Source organism: Babylonia areolata, chromosome 33 (genome assembly GCF_041734735.1).
Source record: "Babylonia areolata isolate BAREFJ2019XMU chromosome 33, ASM4173473v1, whole genome shotgun sequence".
In the NCBI taxonomy this organism is placed as follows: domain Eukaryota; kingdom Metazoa; phylum Mollusca; class Gastropoda; order Neogastropoda; family Buccinidae; genus Babylonia; species Babylonia areolata.
The window spans coordinates 11,946,268-11,962,156 of record NC_134908.1 but is presented as its reverse complement, the minus strand read 5'-3'; the positions used below and the strand labels follow the sequence as shown (position 1 = coordinate 11,962,156).

At 44.7% G+C, this 15,889-nt stretch overlaps 1 protein-coding gene across 1 annotated transcript in view; it reads right to left on the bottom strand.

The window, feature by feature from the left end:
- Positions 1 to 15,889, bottom strand: part of LOC143276992 (putative peptidyl-tRNA hydrolase 2) — a 60,622-nt gene that overhangs the window by 39,512 nt on the left and 5,221 nt on the right. The window contains exons 2-3 of the mRNA XM_076581698.1: positions 10,216 to 10,325; positions 4,860 to 4,952 (exon numbers count right to left, since the gene is read on the bottom strand). Coding sequence (XP_076437813.1) covers positions 4,860 to 4,952; positions 10,216 to 10,323 — 201 coding nt within the window. The 5' untranslated portion in view covers positions 10,324 to 10,325. The remainder of the gene's footprint in view (positions 1 to 4,859; positions 4,953 to 10,215; positions 10,326 to 15,889) is intronic.

Genomic DNA, 15,889 nt, shown 5'->3' with positions numbered 1-15,889 from the left:
GCAATTTGAAGCATGAGTTTGAATGTCCCCCCTCCATGGTCCCCTCCAATTTTTACCCATATCTCATCCTGCGGTATTCTATCATCATGCCATATCAACTTGTTTTCTCTGTCGTACTGGTCTAATAAGTTTTCTACCATCTTTGGAATGTCTTTGATTTTTCCTACTCTTGTTTCCTCCTCTGTCTTCCCTCTTTATCAACAAAGATGAGTTTTGTCTTTTCTATTTCTACCTCCCCAAACGTTGCTTCTTTCTGCACCTCCCTCTCCTTCCTTTCCCCTTCATGTTCCACACCAATACTGGCATAAAACCTCTTTTGTATCCTGTGTTGTGCCCAGCTTAACCCCATGGCGGCTCTCAGTGCAGACCCTTGTTTTTTTGGTCACTTTCACTGGGCCACATCCAGCAGCTTGCAGTATCTGTTGTCTGTGGCTCTGGGCTGATCTTTTGATTTCTGACCTCTGCTGTTTTACTATGGCTTCTTTACTGTTCCCTGAGATGTGCATTCTAATTTTTTGCATAATTTGAGACTGTTTTTTCTTCAAAGGAGATGATGCTATGGCAGATGATTTGTGGGGTTGTGTGACTTTTTTCAATACTATTGGCTGACCTCCAGTTTTGCATCTGACTGTTGATTTGTCTCCTGACATACATTTTCCTGCGTGTCAGTTGTATAACTTTCTTCTTCTTCAGTGAGAGATTTATTGAGACCCTCATCCTCTGAGTCAACATACACCGTCTTATGTTTCAATTGTGTGATGGGTGATATAGCTGCGTCAGTGACAGGTGTTTTGGGTGTGATTGGAGATGTGTTTGTGCACAGCGTTCTTGTTTTTTTGACTGGTGTTGATGTGGACTGACAAAATGACGTTGACACACTGTCGTCGGTATCTAAGCAGAGATCAGACGGATCAAAACTTTCATCCATGCATTTTTTTTACAGGTGCTGATCGTCTTCTTTTTTTTTTTTGGACGACCAGGTTGACTTTTTGAGTGATGAAAAGAGCATGTTGTGCACTGACCCAAAGACAGATCTGGATCGAAAGTTGTCCAGATTTCTGACATTCTGTCAATGTCAAGTGCAACATTTTCATTTGCAGTTTTGAACTGAGAATTTCCAAGACTATGTTTCATTTTTATCAGCTTTTTGTAGCACCTGATACTTCTTCTTCTTCTTCCGCGTTCGATGTTTTGGCTGCGTCAGACGGTCACCCCTGTCGCCATGACGTAACCCACGGTCTTCTCCAGGTCGTGGCGGTCTCCCCAAAGCTGCGCCTGTAGCTCTGTGCCCCCTGGCCAGGTTTGACGCCGTAGAGCTTCATGGGTTGGGCAGTGTTGGAGGATGCGTTCAGGGGTCTGGGGTCCAGTGCCACATGGACACTCAACAGTGTGGGCGATCTTTATACGGTGAAGGTGACTCAGTAGTCGGCAGTGGCCAGTTCTCAGTCTGAAGAGGACTGTCTGCTGGTGTCTCTGGAGCTGGTGGATTGGATCGACACCACTGTTTGCACCCAGCCTTCTCTTCCACTGGTTCTGGTATCGGTTGTGGATGATGGTCCTGGCCTCTCTGTAGGTCACGGGGTGGCTGAACTGCTTCATTTTGCTGCCTGCCTTGGAGAGAGCATCGGCCTTTTCGTTCCCCGTGACCCCACAGTGAGAAGGAACCCACTGAACAGTGACAGTCGACCGTTCTGAAAGGTCATGAAGGGCTGCTTTGATGTTTGTCAGCTGCTGTTCGTTTCTGGTTGACTGGAGTCCCTGCAGGAGAGATCTGCAGTCAGTGAAGAAGGCTATCTTTGGTGGTGGGTTGACTGACGTCCTGAGGCCTTGTGCAGCATGGAGTAGTGCTGCTGTCTCCGCTCTGTAGTTCGAGGAGATTCTTCCTGTGGGGAAGGCTCTAGGGGTCAGTCTTCCATCTGTGTGCCTGATGAAGATGCCTGCTCCTCCATTCTTCACCGCTCCCTCTGAGGATCCGTCTGTGAAGACGTGCGTCCATTCGCTGGGGTTGTACCGAGTCTCAATCATCTCCAGTGTCAGAGCTTTCAGCAGGGGAGGGGCTTGGCAGTCCTTTTGGTCGATGCCAGGGACTTTTGTGATGATTGAGACTCCTTCCAGTTGGTCGGCCGGTTCCTCGAAGTCAGGGAGTGTTTCCATCTCGGCAGGGGACGAGGGCAGCAGGTCTTCATGTTGGCGGTGCAGGGCCTTGGAGAGGTGGTTGAAGCTGGTCCGCTTCAGTCTGTTCTTTGTTGGGTGCTTCAGTTTTTCGTGCATGGGGTGAGTTGGCATGCGCAGGAGCTTCTCGCTGTGGATGAAGACTTTTTCCTCTCGTCTTTCTTCGAGTGGGTGGAGGCCTGTGTGTTTCTCCATTGCCTGAACTGGAGTCATCTTCATCCCGCCAGTGATCAGCCGTAGCCCTGCGTTCTGAACTTTGCTCAGGCGGCTTGTGTTGGTTGCTGATGCCGTGGCCCAGGCAGTGCTGCCATACTCCAGGGTTGGCCTGACAGTTCCAGTGTACACCCTCTGCAGTATGCTGCTGTTGGCACCCCAAGAGGTCCCGGCGAGTTTTTTCAGGATGGCCAGCTTTCTGGTTGCTCGTCTCTCGATGTCCTTGAGATGGGGGTTCCAAGTCAAGCACCTGATACAAATGCATGTGGGATGTTTGCCCTCTTCATCATTTGAAACTTCTAGATTGAAAAAAACGAAACAGTTCAGAAGCATTCTTGGCACAAAGTCTTGCATTCAACCCTTTATCTTCATCTCTTCTGAGAACCCGTTCACCACACACACGACACATACAATCCAAGCGTCTCAAGTGTTCACTGAAGGTGTGTTGTCCAGTCAGCAAAGCTGCCGCCACAGCACCAGATTCCATTTTTGTCGGCACTTACACACACACACTTAGGTCAAATAACCGGATGTAACACAAAAATGCGGACAGTATCTGGTAAATCGATTACACAACACACTTTGTTCACATTCACTGGGATCATGTACACAAAAATGACAGCAAACAGAAATGATTGTGTACGAATGTGATGAAATGAAAATCACTTAAATAATACACCTTTCTCTGCTGAAAACATAGGCACAACAAGGCCCGCATGCACTCCCCTTTTTTCCCCCTCCCATCCCAGTGGAATCTAGGTCAGCAGCAGTGCTACTGACTGCTCACTGAACTCTGGAACTAAATAGCTCTGCTGGAAGTTAAGTGGCACAGCCGTGAGCTGTATGAGTAGAATGGGGGGATCTACCCGTGAGTGCCAACCATTCTGTGAGCCCATCCCCAGGGCTCACTGGCACATGGACTTTTAACTCTTTCCATACGAACGGCGAAAGAGACGACGTTAACAGCGTTTCACCCCAATTACCATCATCAAAATATTGCAAGTGGAAGGCTCTTATACTGAAGACGTGAATGTTGACAAAGAATACCACAATTCTGACGACGGAAGCAAAAGGTTGGATCATTGAGACACCCACTGGACATCCGAGGGGTCTGTGTAGAGGAGAAGAGAGGACTGGCCGTACTGAGTGAGTTAAGAAGGGAAAAAATCAAACAAAAAATTGTCCACGTCGGCGGGAAGTCCAGTAACCTGTCCTGACCTGGGTCTCCCGGGACTGGCTTGATAGCGGGACCGCCTGACACGTGCGTGTCTACTCCAGCAGGGGAGACCCGACAGACAGCGGTTTCACCTGACAAGCAGGTGGGTGCCACACGCCCCGCATCCCCTCCTGTAGGGATACTGGGTGACTTGACCTGGGGAGAGCACAACAGTGTGGCCCTCCCGAACGCCATAGGTGTCCGCCCCCACTGAGGGAGGTGGAGGAGGGGACTTGGCATGAGAGGGATAGAGAGAGAGAGCAGTGCCACCACCGACAGTCTGTCCATGAACAGAGAATAGAGGGCTGAATCACGACCCACTGTGACATCATGTCTGGCCTATAACATGAGTATAAGACTGGCTGTGTGAGAGAGAGAGAAATATATATATGTATGAATATATATCTGTATACATATATGTGTGTGTATATATATATATATATATATTTTTTTTTTTTTTTTTTTTTAAAGGCCATCTCCACATGACTACAGGCACAGTAGTTGCACATCCCTCAACAAAACCATCCTCCACTTGGGATAACTTGGAGTCCGGCCTGAACTCCAATCCCCTACAGTCCCCATCCTGACTGTGTTAGGAGTTCAAGCTGCTCCACCTCAATGTGTCAACAAAGAAGCAATGGCCCGATCGCAAACGGGAGAACCCGTGAGATAGTCTCCTGTGAGAGCACTATCCCAACCTCACAGGTTCGGCAATCGCCAAAATGGTTAGCGAATCTCTGCGATGGAGACAAGTTATTCCCCAAGTATTGCAGCATGTCTGTATGTAGAAGAAAGTCAAGAACAGTCTGTAACGACCAAAGGAGAGCAGACAGCAAGACGAAGTTCACAAAACAAAACACTGAATAAAACGTCACAAACAGACGCAAACGATGTAAGATACATGAATCCTGAGATGAAAACGTCCCAGAAAGCTGGAACAAACAACAAACATGCATGAAAATAACATTTCTAATGTAAAAAATGGTTGGCAAAGACAGAGCAAATCGATAATGTCACTTATCTGAAAAATGGTGGCCATTGGAATAACTGTTTACCTACTGCCGGAAACGGCTTTTCTTTGGCTAGCAGACAGCGGTCTAATGGAGAGATGTCGTATCACTGAGTTGCCGTGATAAATTTAGGCCGAGAAGAGCAAACTTATAGGCCTGGTTTGCACCAGTTTGACATGGTACAGTATATGACACCAAACATGGGAGTTGCAGCAAACAAATGCAGAAGAATCCATTCATTTAGTCACCTCCAGTGGTGTGTCCAGATCCTGGGTGTCTTGGTTTTCAAACAACCAGCTGGCGGCCATGTCAGCATTTTGGTTTCCAGTGTAAAACAATGCCTGCAACAACACACTGCCACCTTCAACTATCAAAACCCTAACCATGATTTCCAGCTAAAAACGTAATTATATTTTTTTCCATCATGATATGAATAAGGTAACTATGGGCTGCAATAAATCAAAAACAACATAAGAAACTATCATGACTCAAAATAACTTTAGCAGTGTATAAAACAAAACAAATATAAAGTAAAACAAGAGAGGCAAGGCCTTCAAGACTCACTTGTGATACACTTCAAAAAAATCCAAGCTTTTTATGTATTGAGTATAATTTCAAAATATAATGTTTAAGATGTGAAAGATCAGTTTAAAGCAAATTAAGTCCCCTAGCATTAATTACAGAGTAATTTCCCTTTTGTACTATCTGCACCAAAACGTTTGCAAAATAAATAAAACTTCCATGCTTAGCAAAGGAAGTTCCTGTTTGAACAAAAAATGATAATAATGACTCCTCTTGTTGTTGGGTCAGAATATCAGATCAAAGTGCCAAGTTTAGAGAATACAAAAAATATAAATATAACAGTAAATGCAGTTTGCATATAATTAGGCTTCATTTTTTATTTTTTTGTGCCCATCCCAGAGGTGCAATATTGTTTTAAACAAGATGACTGGAAAGAACTGAATTTTTCCTATTTTTATCCCTAATTTGGTGTCAACTGACAAAGTATTTGCAGAGAAAATGTCAATGTTAAAGTTTACCATGGACACACGGACACACAGACACACACACACACAGACAACCGAACACCAGGTTAAAACATAGACTCACTTTGTTTACACAAGTGAGTCAAAAATCAATTACACTAAAAGTAACAGTACCGATTAACCAAGCAATAAATGAACAATGCAGAATGATTATTAACATCAATATCATCATAACAAAGCAGTATAAATTATCATCCATACCTGCTGTAGCAAAACAAAACAACAACAAAAACAAAACTACTACTACTACTATTAATAAAGAAAATTAACCCAAATGAAATGTTATAGATATAGCCAGAGGGCTTCTAAAAAAAAATTCATATATATAAACGCACCATGAAGTACGCAGAATCATTCAAAAACAGACAATCTGAAGCAGCTTTGAAAAAAACAACAAAAAACATTTTAATGAAAAACAATCATGAAAGAAAGAGAGACAGAAAAATATCGCTATTTGACCACGTTTCAATATCCAGATCCGTGAAACTGCTGAAAACAGAGTATGGCCGTCTGATGGAGTCTCCCGTCAGTCCGACGGATGAATAGGCAGGCAGGCTTATCTGTCGGTGTGTGTCCTCATATGGGAGAAGAGGCCGATTCTGGATGCGCAGCACTTCCCACAGGTGTTGCAAGGGAAAACATCTCCAGAAGTTGAGCCCTGCTTCCTTCGCTCACGCTTCTCCTTAATGGCCAGCATTCTCTTCTTTTCAAACGTCTTTATGCCACTAGAGCACAGCATCCTCCAGCGACAGCGGTCAAGGGCATCAGTTTCCCAGGAAGCGATGTCTATGTCACAGGCTTTGAGATTTGTCTTCAGGGTGTCCTTGAAGTGCTTGCAGGGTCTTCCAAGTTCACGGTGGCCTTCCTTCAGCTGGCCATACAAAACCATCTTCGGGATCCTGCTGTCTGTCATGCGGACGTGTCCTGTCCAGCGTAGCTGGCACTGGATCAGCAGGCTTTCGATGCTGGGCAGGCCGCTCCTCTCTAGGAGGTTGGAGACCCTGTCTTGCCACTTTATGCCGAGGATCTTTCTTCGTAGGCATCTCTGATGAAACTGCTCAAGTTGATGAATGTGACGGCAATACGCTGTCCATGTTTCACAGCAGTACAACAAGGTGGTCAGCACAACAGCTCTGTAGGTTTTGATTTTGGTACTGAGCCTGATGCCTTTGTTGTTCCACAGCCTGTTGTTGAGTCTGCCAAAGGCAGAGCTGGCCTTGGCATAGGGTGCTGCCCAGGTAGCAAAACTTGTCGACTGACTTGATCTCTGTGTCATTGATCTTGATTGCAGGTGGGGCGGGAGGCACTGGCGTTCTGTGAGCTAGCTGTTTGGTACATGGACTTGGTCTTGCTGAGGTTGATGGTGAGTCCAAAGTGCCTGCAGGAGGTTGAGAACCTGTCCATAATGAACTGCATGTCCTCATGGGTGTGTGCAGCAAGCGTGCAGTCATCAGCGAAGAGGAACTCTCTCACCAGTGCCCCAAACACCCTGGACCTGGTGTGGAGTCACCGCAAGTTGAAAAGTTTGCCATCTGTGCGAAACTGAATGTAGATGCCCCGGTCACAGTCTTGGAAGGCGTCAATCAGCATGGCAGAGAAGAGAATGAAGAACAGTGTGGGTGCCAGGACGCAGCCCTGCTTCACTCCATTTACCACAGGGAACGGATCCAACATGTCAGTATTTTCCTGTACTCTAGCCTGCATGCCATCGTGGAAAGACGCAATCAGCTGGATTAGGCTCTCTAGGCAGCCGAACTTTAGGAGGATCTTCCAGACCATGGCGGTTCACCGTGTCAAAGGCCTTAGTCAGGTCTACAAAGACCATGTGGAGCTCCTTGTTCTGCTCACGGCACTTCTCTTGCATCTGGCATATGGCAAACACCATGTCACATGTTCCCCTGCATGAGCAGAAGCCGCACTGTGCTTCAGGGATGACTGTGTTGGAGACATGGTCAACCAGTCTGTTCAGTATGATGTGGGCGAAGATCTTGCTGGCGATGCAGAGGAGAGAGATTCCACGGTGGTTATTGCAGGATGTTTTGTCTCCCTTCCGTTTGTAAATGTGGACAATAGAAGCATCCTTGAAATCCTGGGGGACCTCCCCTCTCTCCCAGATAGACTGGAACAGGGCGGTCAGCTTGTCTGTCATCACCTCGCCTCCATACTTGTAGATGTCAGCCTGGATTCCATCCGCTCCTGGTGCTTTTCCTGACATTGTCAGCTTAAGGGCCTTCTGGGTCTCAACCTTAGTGGGAGGGGCAGCTAGCAAGTCACTGACTGGTAGCTGTGGGAGGGCTGCAATTGCCTCGTCAGATACGGACAAGTCCCTGTTGAGGAGGGTGTTGAAGTGCTCTGCCCAGCGGGCAAGGATGTCTTTCTTGTCTGTCAGGAGGGTGGTCTCGTCCAAGGCTTGGACAGGGGTTGATCCTGTGACTCTCGGCCCATACACAGCTCGGAGACCATCATGGAAGGTCTTCATGTCGTGAGCATCAGCAGCGGACTGAAGCTCTTCGGACTTTCTATCCCACCAGGTGTTCTTCATCTCACGCAGCCTCTTCTGTACGAGTTGCTTGGTTTGCAAGAACTGGTTCTCCTTCCTCTGACAGTCTTTATCGGAAATGTGATCCTGATGCCGTATATGCAGTGTGTTCAGGAGCTTGGAGATTCCAGAGTCATTCTCGTCAAACCAGTCTTTGTGGCTCCTCTGTACAAAGCTGAGTGTGTCAGCTGCTGTTGTGTACACAGCATCTCTAAAGGTGCTCCATACCTCTTCTACATCAGTCGATGCAGGAATTTCTTGGAGGGCTACTTGGATTTGCTGCTGCAGCACGTCCTTGGTGATAGGGAGGCGGTGGATGTTCAGCTTCCTAGAGGGTTTCTGCCTGGCTGGTTGGAGCTTGCGTGCAAGTCTGTTGTTCATCTTGCTGCGTACCAGGCAATGGTCCGACCAACAGACTGTTCCTCTCATGCAGCATGCAATGGAAACATCACCTCTGTCCCTCTGCCGGACAATCACATAGTCCAGCATGTGCCATTGCTTGGAGCAGGGGTGCATCCATGTATTCTTGTACTTGTCCGCTTGTTGGAAGAGGGTGTTGGTGATGGTCAGTCCATGCTGCGCGCAGAGTGAGAGCAAAAGCAGTCCGTTGGAGTTGCACTTGCCAGTGCTGTGCTGTCCCAGGACTTTTGGCCATGAGGAGAAGTCCACGCTGACGCGGGCACTGAAATCCCCAAGGATGATCAGCCTGTCCTTTCTGTCTACCGCTAAAATGGTGCGGCTGAGCTCCTCGTAGAAAGCTTCTTCGATGTCATCAGGGTTGGTCAGCGTCAAGGCATAGCAGCTGATGACTGTGGCGAAGCGATCCTTGGACAACTTCAGACGCAGGGTCATCAGCCTGTCGTTTATCCCACATGGAAGGCTGTCAAGCTGTCGTGCAAGTTTGGTTCGTATGGCAAAGCCCACGCCTGAGGTTCTTGGGGTGCCATCTGGCTTCCCAATGCAGTAGAAGGTGTAGCCCCCTCCAACTTCCTCCAGCTGGGTTTCACCCGCAAACCTGGTTTCGCTCAGGGCTGCTATATCCACCTGGTAGCGATCAAGCATTCTAGCAATGAACAATGAGTGCGTCTTTCTGGTCTGTCTTCTCTGTCTAAGAGGGTGCGAACATTCCAGGCACCCAGAGTCAGGGCATGACTCCTGGTTCTTTTCTTCTGTTGTTTTCGACCGCTATTGTTGGATGTCCAAGTAGGTGTGGTTTCCTACTAGGTACTAGGTGAGGCAGGCTTTGTTTGGGGATCCTTGTATCTCCCCTTCCCCATGTAGGGAGAGCAGTGCTGTCCCTAAAAAGGGCTGCTCTGACACTGTGGGAGGATACGGGCGCCGCATCTGCCCCAGTCTACAGCGGACGACCATCACCCCACAGCCGCCTGCGTGCAGAGTCGTGACTAGGAACTGCCAGCAGCATCCTCTGCCTGTCCCCGTTACCACTTCTCCATCACCGCAGGGCTTGGGAAAGCTAGGTGTTGAAGGGCAAGCTCATTGTTCCGACATTAGCCTGGTTGCCTGACCAGCACAGGTGACTTTTTTTTTTAGTGAGGAGGAGTTGTGCAGTCCCTTCCCCACTCTCTCGCCTACCGACACTCACAGTCCCACAGGTGCAGATACTGCCACGTGTAGGACGGCCTCAACAGATGCAGGTTTTTTCTTCGGAGCTCCATCTCCTAGGGGGAATTCCAGCCAAGGATAAGAGCTCCCCCTGCCCTTTGGTCACCCTCTTCCGCCCTCACAGCTGTTGGGAAAGGTTTCCTCCTCCGCCTGGTCCGTTGTTGGGAGACTTCACATGCGGCAGGTAGTACTGGGTTACATGGTACCAGTAGCAAGGGCTATGCCCCTGACCTGACATGGCTGCCTCCGAGGCGGGGTAAAAACTGTCATACAGGTAAAATCCCACTCATGTACATACAAGTGAACGTGGAAGTTCCAGCCCATGAACGCAGAAGAAGAAGATCCGTGAAAATTTATACATTTACAAATCGGCCAGTGATTTTTTCAAAATCTCACCTTAATGACTGCATTGCGGGTGAATCCAAGGGACATAAGTGTAGTCACCAAATCTTCATTAGGAGTGAACAGTGGTGGTCCCCCATTTCCTCCACTCTGGCTTTCCATTTCTGAAAACAATAGTTACTAAATAAACATAAAACAACAAGAACTGAAGTGTAAACAGATAAATGGTACAAACTTGCATAAAAAATTACATGCATGAGTGAAACCTATACCCCTTTCTTGCATAGAGACTGACTGGGTGTGTTCACTATAACTGCACTGGAATTTGGTGCTTCGGTTCCAATTTTAAGATGGTGTAAAAGCTTGTTGACTTAATTTTATTTTTAAAAAAATCATAATATTAATAATGACGTGCTCTTCTGCAGCCTTGTTCCCTCACAGACAGCTTCATGGCGCTTCACAAATAAAATATAACAAGAAAAAAAAAACAATACTCAAGAAAATTCAAATAATAAAAAATAACTCATGGCACTATACAAATCAGATGTTGTGTCCATCATAACTAATGTTCATAATGAAAGTAAAGTAAGCCTCATCATGCATTGTAATAATCCCAGTAGACTTAGTGTTTACAGCATACTTAAATACAATAGTCAGTTAGTAACGTCTGTTTGGATCTTGCTAAAATTGAATGGGTATCACTCTAAACAGATTATATTGTTGTTTAACACAAGTACTATATTTAGACAATATGTTGCACAAGTCTATTTTGTATCCATATTAACAACACAACAATCTGGCGACAAGGATCTCCAGTGATTCTGTGAAATTTCAATCTGGATCTACATGAGATAGTAGGCCTAACAATGTCATTGATCGGCCATCATGGCATCTAGTTTACCAAGTTTTTAACATTTTCAAGTACATTCTGAAGAAAGTACAGCAGGTACCAGATGCAGAAAATGGATAAATAAATAAGAAAACTTGATGTGTGCCTTAGATATCACAGCAGATTTTTGCAAGAAGGCCATTCTACATTATGCAGTAAACGAAGTGTATGAAATTTACGACTCATTTACTGCTGAAGAGAAAGGTATCTGTGCAACCAAAGACAAGAGAGGCAAGGCCTTCAAGACTCACTTGTGATACACTTTAAAAAAATCCAAGCTTTTTATGTATTGAGTATAATTTCAAAATGTAATGTTTAAGATGAGAAAGATCAGTTTAAAGCAAATTAAGTCCCCTAGCATTAATTACAGAGTAATTTCCCTTTTTTTACTATCTGCACCAAAACGTTTGCAAAACAAATAAAACTTCCATGCTTAGCAAAGGAAATTCCTGTTTGAACAAAAAATGATAATAATGACTGCTCTTGTTGTTGGGTCAGAATATCAGATCAAAGTGCCAAGTTTAGAGAATACAAAAAATATAAATATAACAGTAAATGCAGTTTGCATATAATTAGGCTTCATTCTTTATTTTTTTGTGCCCATCCCAGAGGTGCAATATTGTTTTAAACATGATGACTGGAAAGAACTGAATTTTTCCTATTTTTATGCCTAATTTGGTGTCAACTTACAAAGTATTTGCAGAGAAAATGTCAATGTTAAAGTTTACCACGGACACACAGACACACAGACACACACACAGACAACCGAACACCAGGTTAAAACATAGACTCACTTTGTTTACACAAGCGAGTCAAAAATGACCCAGCAGCACCAAATGAATACAACTCTGAAAAAGACACTGACTGATTATTTCACTCCAAAACAAAACACCTCTTTTGAAGTGTTCAAATTTCATCTGGTAAAGCAAAAAGAATCAGGGACAACTGATGCTTTCCATACCAGGCTGAGAATTTTGTCAACTCATTGCAATTTCGCTGACACAGATCAAGACATAATTATTGGCACAAATAGCGGAAACAATCGTGGAGGGCATACTGGGGGACAGAGTGGCAAACTGCATCATCAGTCTTCACATCGTGGAGGCGGACGCGGTGATTCACAACGTCGTCATTCTTCAAATCAAAGTGGCATACATCATGGTGGAAAGGACACTTGCTGCTATTGTGGTGGTCCTTCTCCCCATTCTACTACATGCCCTGCAAGAGGCAAGCAGTGCTGAGCCTGTGGAAAGGTTGGACATTTTTCAAGAGTGTGTGAATCTACAAACCCCAAGGTAAGCCGCATTGTGAAAGAGACTGCATGATTCAAGTAATGAAGAACATTTTGTCTTTTCTGTGACAAGTAACATAACCAAGGCTCCCTTTTTTCCCCCCACACATTCTCAGCATACCAGTCACATTTCTGATTGACTCCAGCACTACAATCAACATTTTGGATTCTGATTCATACAAGTTGTTTTCCCAAGCCAAAACTGTTGTCTCCATGCCCAGTCATTTACGCATATGGATCAAAATCAGCACTTCCTGTAATTGGTCATTTCACAACAGACATCAGATACAATGACAAGATTATGAGCACTCAGTTCTATGTAGTCAAAACTGATGGGAAGCAAGTGTATGGCAATCTTTTGAGCAGCAAGACTACACATTAGTTAGGCATTGCACAGTTTGCATTGTCATTATGTCATTCTCATGATTCTGTGAAACCGAACGTTTCTGACATTTGTTTCAGAAACTTTTCAGTGAAGGTCATGCAAAAATCTCTGACATCAACATCAAACTACATATTGATACAGACGTAAAGCCTGTCATGCAGCGTTATAGATGAATTCCATTCCATGTTTGAAAAGATGTAGAAAGGGAACTTGAATGTTTGGAAAAGCAAGACATTGTTGAAAAGGTCAGTGGTCTGACTCCTTTTATCAGTCCCATTGTAGCTGTGCCAAAGAAAGACTCTGGTGTCCGCTAATGTGTTGATATGTGTGAGCCAAACAAAGCCATCAAGTGAGAAAAACATCCTATGCCCACACTGGATGATCGCCTTGCGGATTTGAATGGGTCAATTGTGTTCTCAAAACTTGATCTCAGCAGACCATACCATCAACTTGAGCTTGATGAAGCCAGTCATTACATTACAAATGTTTTCTACACATGTTGGTCTGAGACGTTACAAGCGATTCCTATTCGGTGTCAATGCAGCTTCTGAAATGTTTCAGAATTCCATTGAAAATCTTCTTCATGACATACCAGGTGTCAAAAACTTGTCAGACGACATCATCATTCATGGAAAAGACCAAACAAATCATGATGCCATTCTTCATGCAACATTGAAGAAACTCAGTGACAGTGGTGCCAAGCTGAACAAAGGAAAGTGTGTGTTTTCTGTAAACGAACTGACATTCTTTTATCATGTGTCTGGCAAGAAAGGTGTTTCTGCTGATCCAGAAAGTTTCAAGTATCATCAATGCTTCCACAACCAAAAACATTGGTGAACTCCGATCTTTTCGGAGTATGACACAATATGTCTCAAGTTCATTCCTGGATATGCCACTATCACAGAACCTCTTCGGAAATCAACAAGAAAAGACATTCCTTAGCAGTGGTCCCGTGATGAGAAACATGCATTCAACAGTCTGAAACAAGCACTCACAGGAGCCCATGTGATGGCATATTTTGATCCTGATAAACAAACTCAGGTCTTGGTGGACACTAGCCTGGTTGGACTAGGTGCTATCCTGACTCAGAAAGGAAAGATTGTCTCCAATGCAAGTCATGCACTCACTCCCACAGAACAACAATATTACCAGAGAGACAGAGAGCTAGTCAGATACTTGCAGTAGTGTTTGGTGTAGAACATTTCATGGATCACAAACCTCTCCTTGGATTCATTTTCAGTGACAAGCCTGTGACTGCCTGCATTGAAAACTGGCATCTCTGTCTCATGTCATATGAATTCAGTCTGAAATATCATCCTGGACATGATGACTGGAATCCAGCTGACTTCATCAGCCATCACCCACATATCAAGCCTATGAGAGAACGCTGGTGAAGCATACAACAACTATGTAGTCAAGGATGCCATTCCCAAAGTAATGACACATGAAGAAGTGAAGAAAGTTACTCAGCAAGATCCCAAACTTCATAAACTGATGTCTGCCATTCAAAGTGGATGCTGGTCAGGTGAAGAACTCTCTGACTTTGTATGTTTCAAAGATGAAATGTCAGTACATGATGGATTGATCTTGAGAGGACATCACCTTGTCATTCCTGACAGACTTCAACAATGAGTTGTTGACATAGTACATCAAGCCCATCAAGGAATAGTGAAGACAAAACAATGTATTCTAGTGAAAGTGTGATTTCTTAGGATAGACAAACTTGTGGAAAAGACAGTGAAGAGCTGTATTCCTTGTCAAGCATCCTATCCAGGCCTTACTCGATGTGAACCTGTCACTCCTGGGCTACCCCATTACCTCCTAACCTTGGCATAGTGCTGCAATTGGCTTTGCAGGGCCATTTCCAACAGATTATTTAATGGTGGTTATTGACAAGTACAGTTGATTTCCAGAGGCTGAAATCATTTCTTCAACATATGCAAAAACAGAACTGAGTAAACCTGACATGATTTTTGCCCGTTCAGGCATCCCTAAAGTTGTGAAAACAGACAATGGTCCTCCTTTCAATGGACATGAGTTTGCTGATTTTGCCAAATCTTTTGGTTTTCACCATTGCAAAATCCACCTGTTTGGCCAGAAGCCAACGGAGAAGCTGAGCGTTTCAAGGCAACACTGAACACATTCACTCATTGTCATGGTCAAACTCAACAAACACATCCTCAGTAAAAAGGAATGTTTTAAAGGGCTAAGCAACACATAGGGGGTAAAAGGCACATGAAATCAGCTCAGCTGACTTGCACAGTAGTGCTGCCAGCCACAATTAGTCAGAGCTACCAAGTGGTGGCAGAGTTAAAATCTCATGTCAGAAGGGAGGCAGTCGACAAGCCAGTCTTGCAGAGCACGTGCGAGAGGGATCAATGGTGTGCTGAACTCAGGGGCATTCAATGCTACTGTGACGGACTTGTTTGGTCTGTGTTGTTGTATACTGTAAGCCGGTACAGCATATCTGTTGTAACCTGTTGAGGTGTGTGATATTGCTAGGGATTTATTTTGTTTTGTCTCTTTTATTCCATTATGGCAAGGAATGGCATCCCTGAGCTATCCATTTAACTACATAAATGGCACGAATGTCGTGCTCATGTCTATTTTGTGAATTTTGTTGGTTATACTACGATATAGTTACAAAGTTCGTACTATTCTCTTAATGTAAAGTAAATAATTCATCAATAATTTGTCGAATTCAATTAGTTAACATGTACTGAGAAAAAAAAAAGAAATGAATGATGGATAAATCTTAAGTCTTATTTAGCGCAAAAGTCATACTTATTTTCATGTGTCATGTTTGTCACTTTTGCTCTTGTGTGTCCATGTGTGGTATTCAGACACTGCCATTTTAATCCACATGACAGACAAAACAGACAGGGAACAAAAGGATTATAAAGCACAGGTCACACAGACAAAAACCAATCCAGACATCTAAGATACAGGGTCAGGCTCAATTTGCCAGCACAAGGAAATGTTTTGTGTGTGGTTCCACAAAACACATAAAACAGGATTGTCTGAAATTGAATATTGCTGGTGTCAATGCTGTAGATGTGGTATCTAAGCGGGTGTCAGGTCAGGGGCATAGCCCTTGCTACTGGTACCATGTAACCCAGTACTACCTGCCGCATGTGAAGTCTCCCAACGATGGACCAGGTGG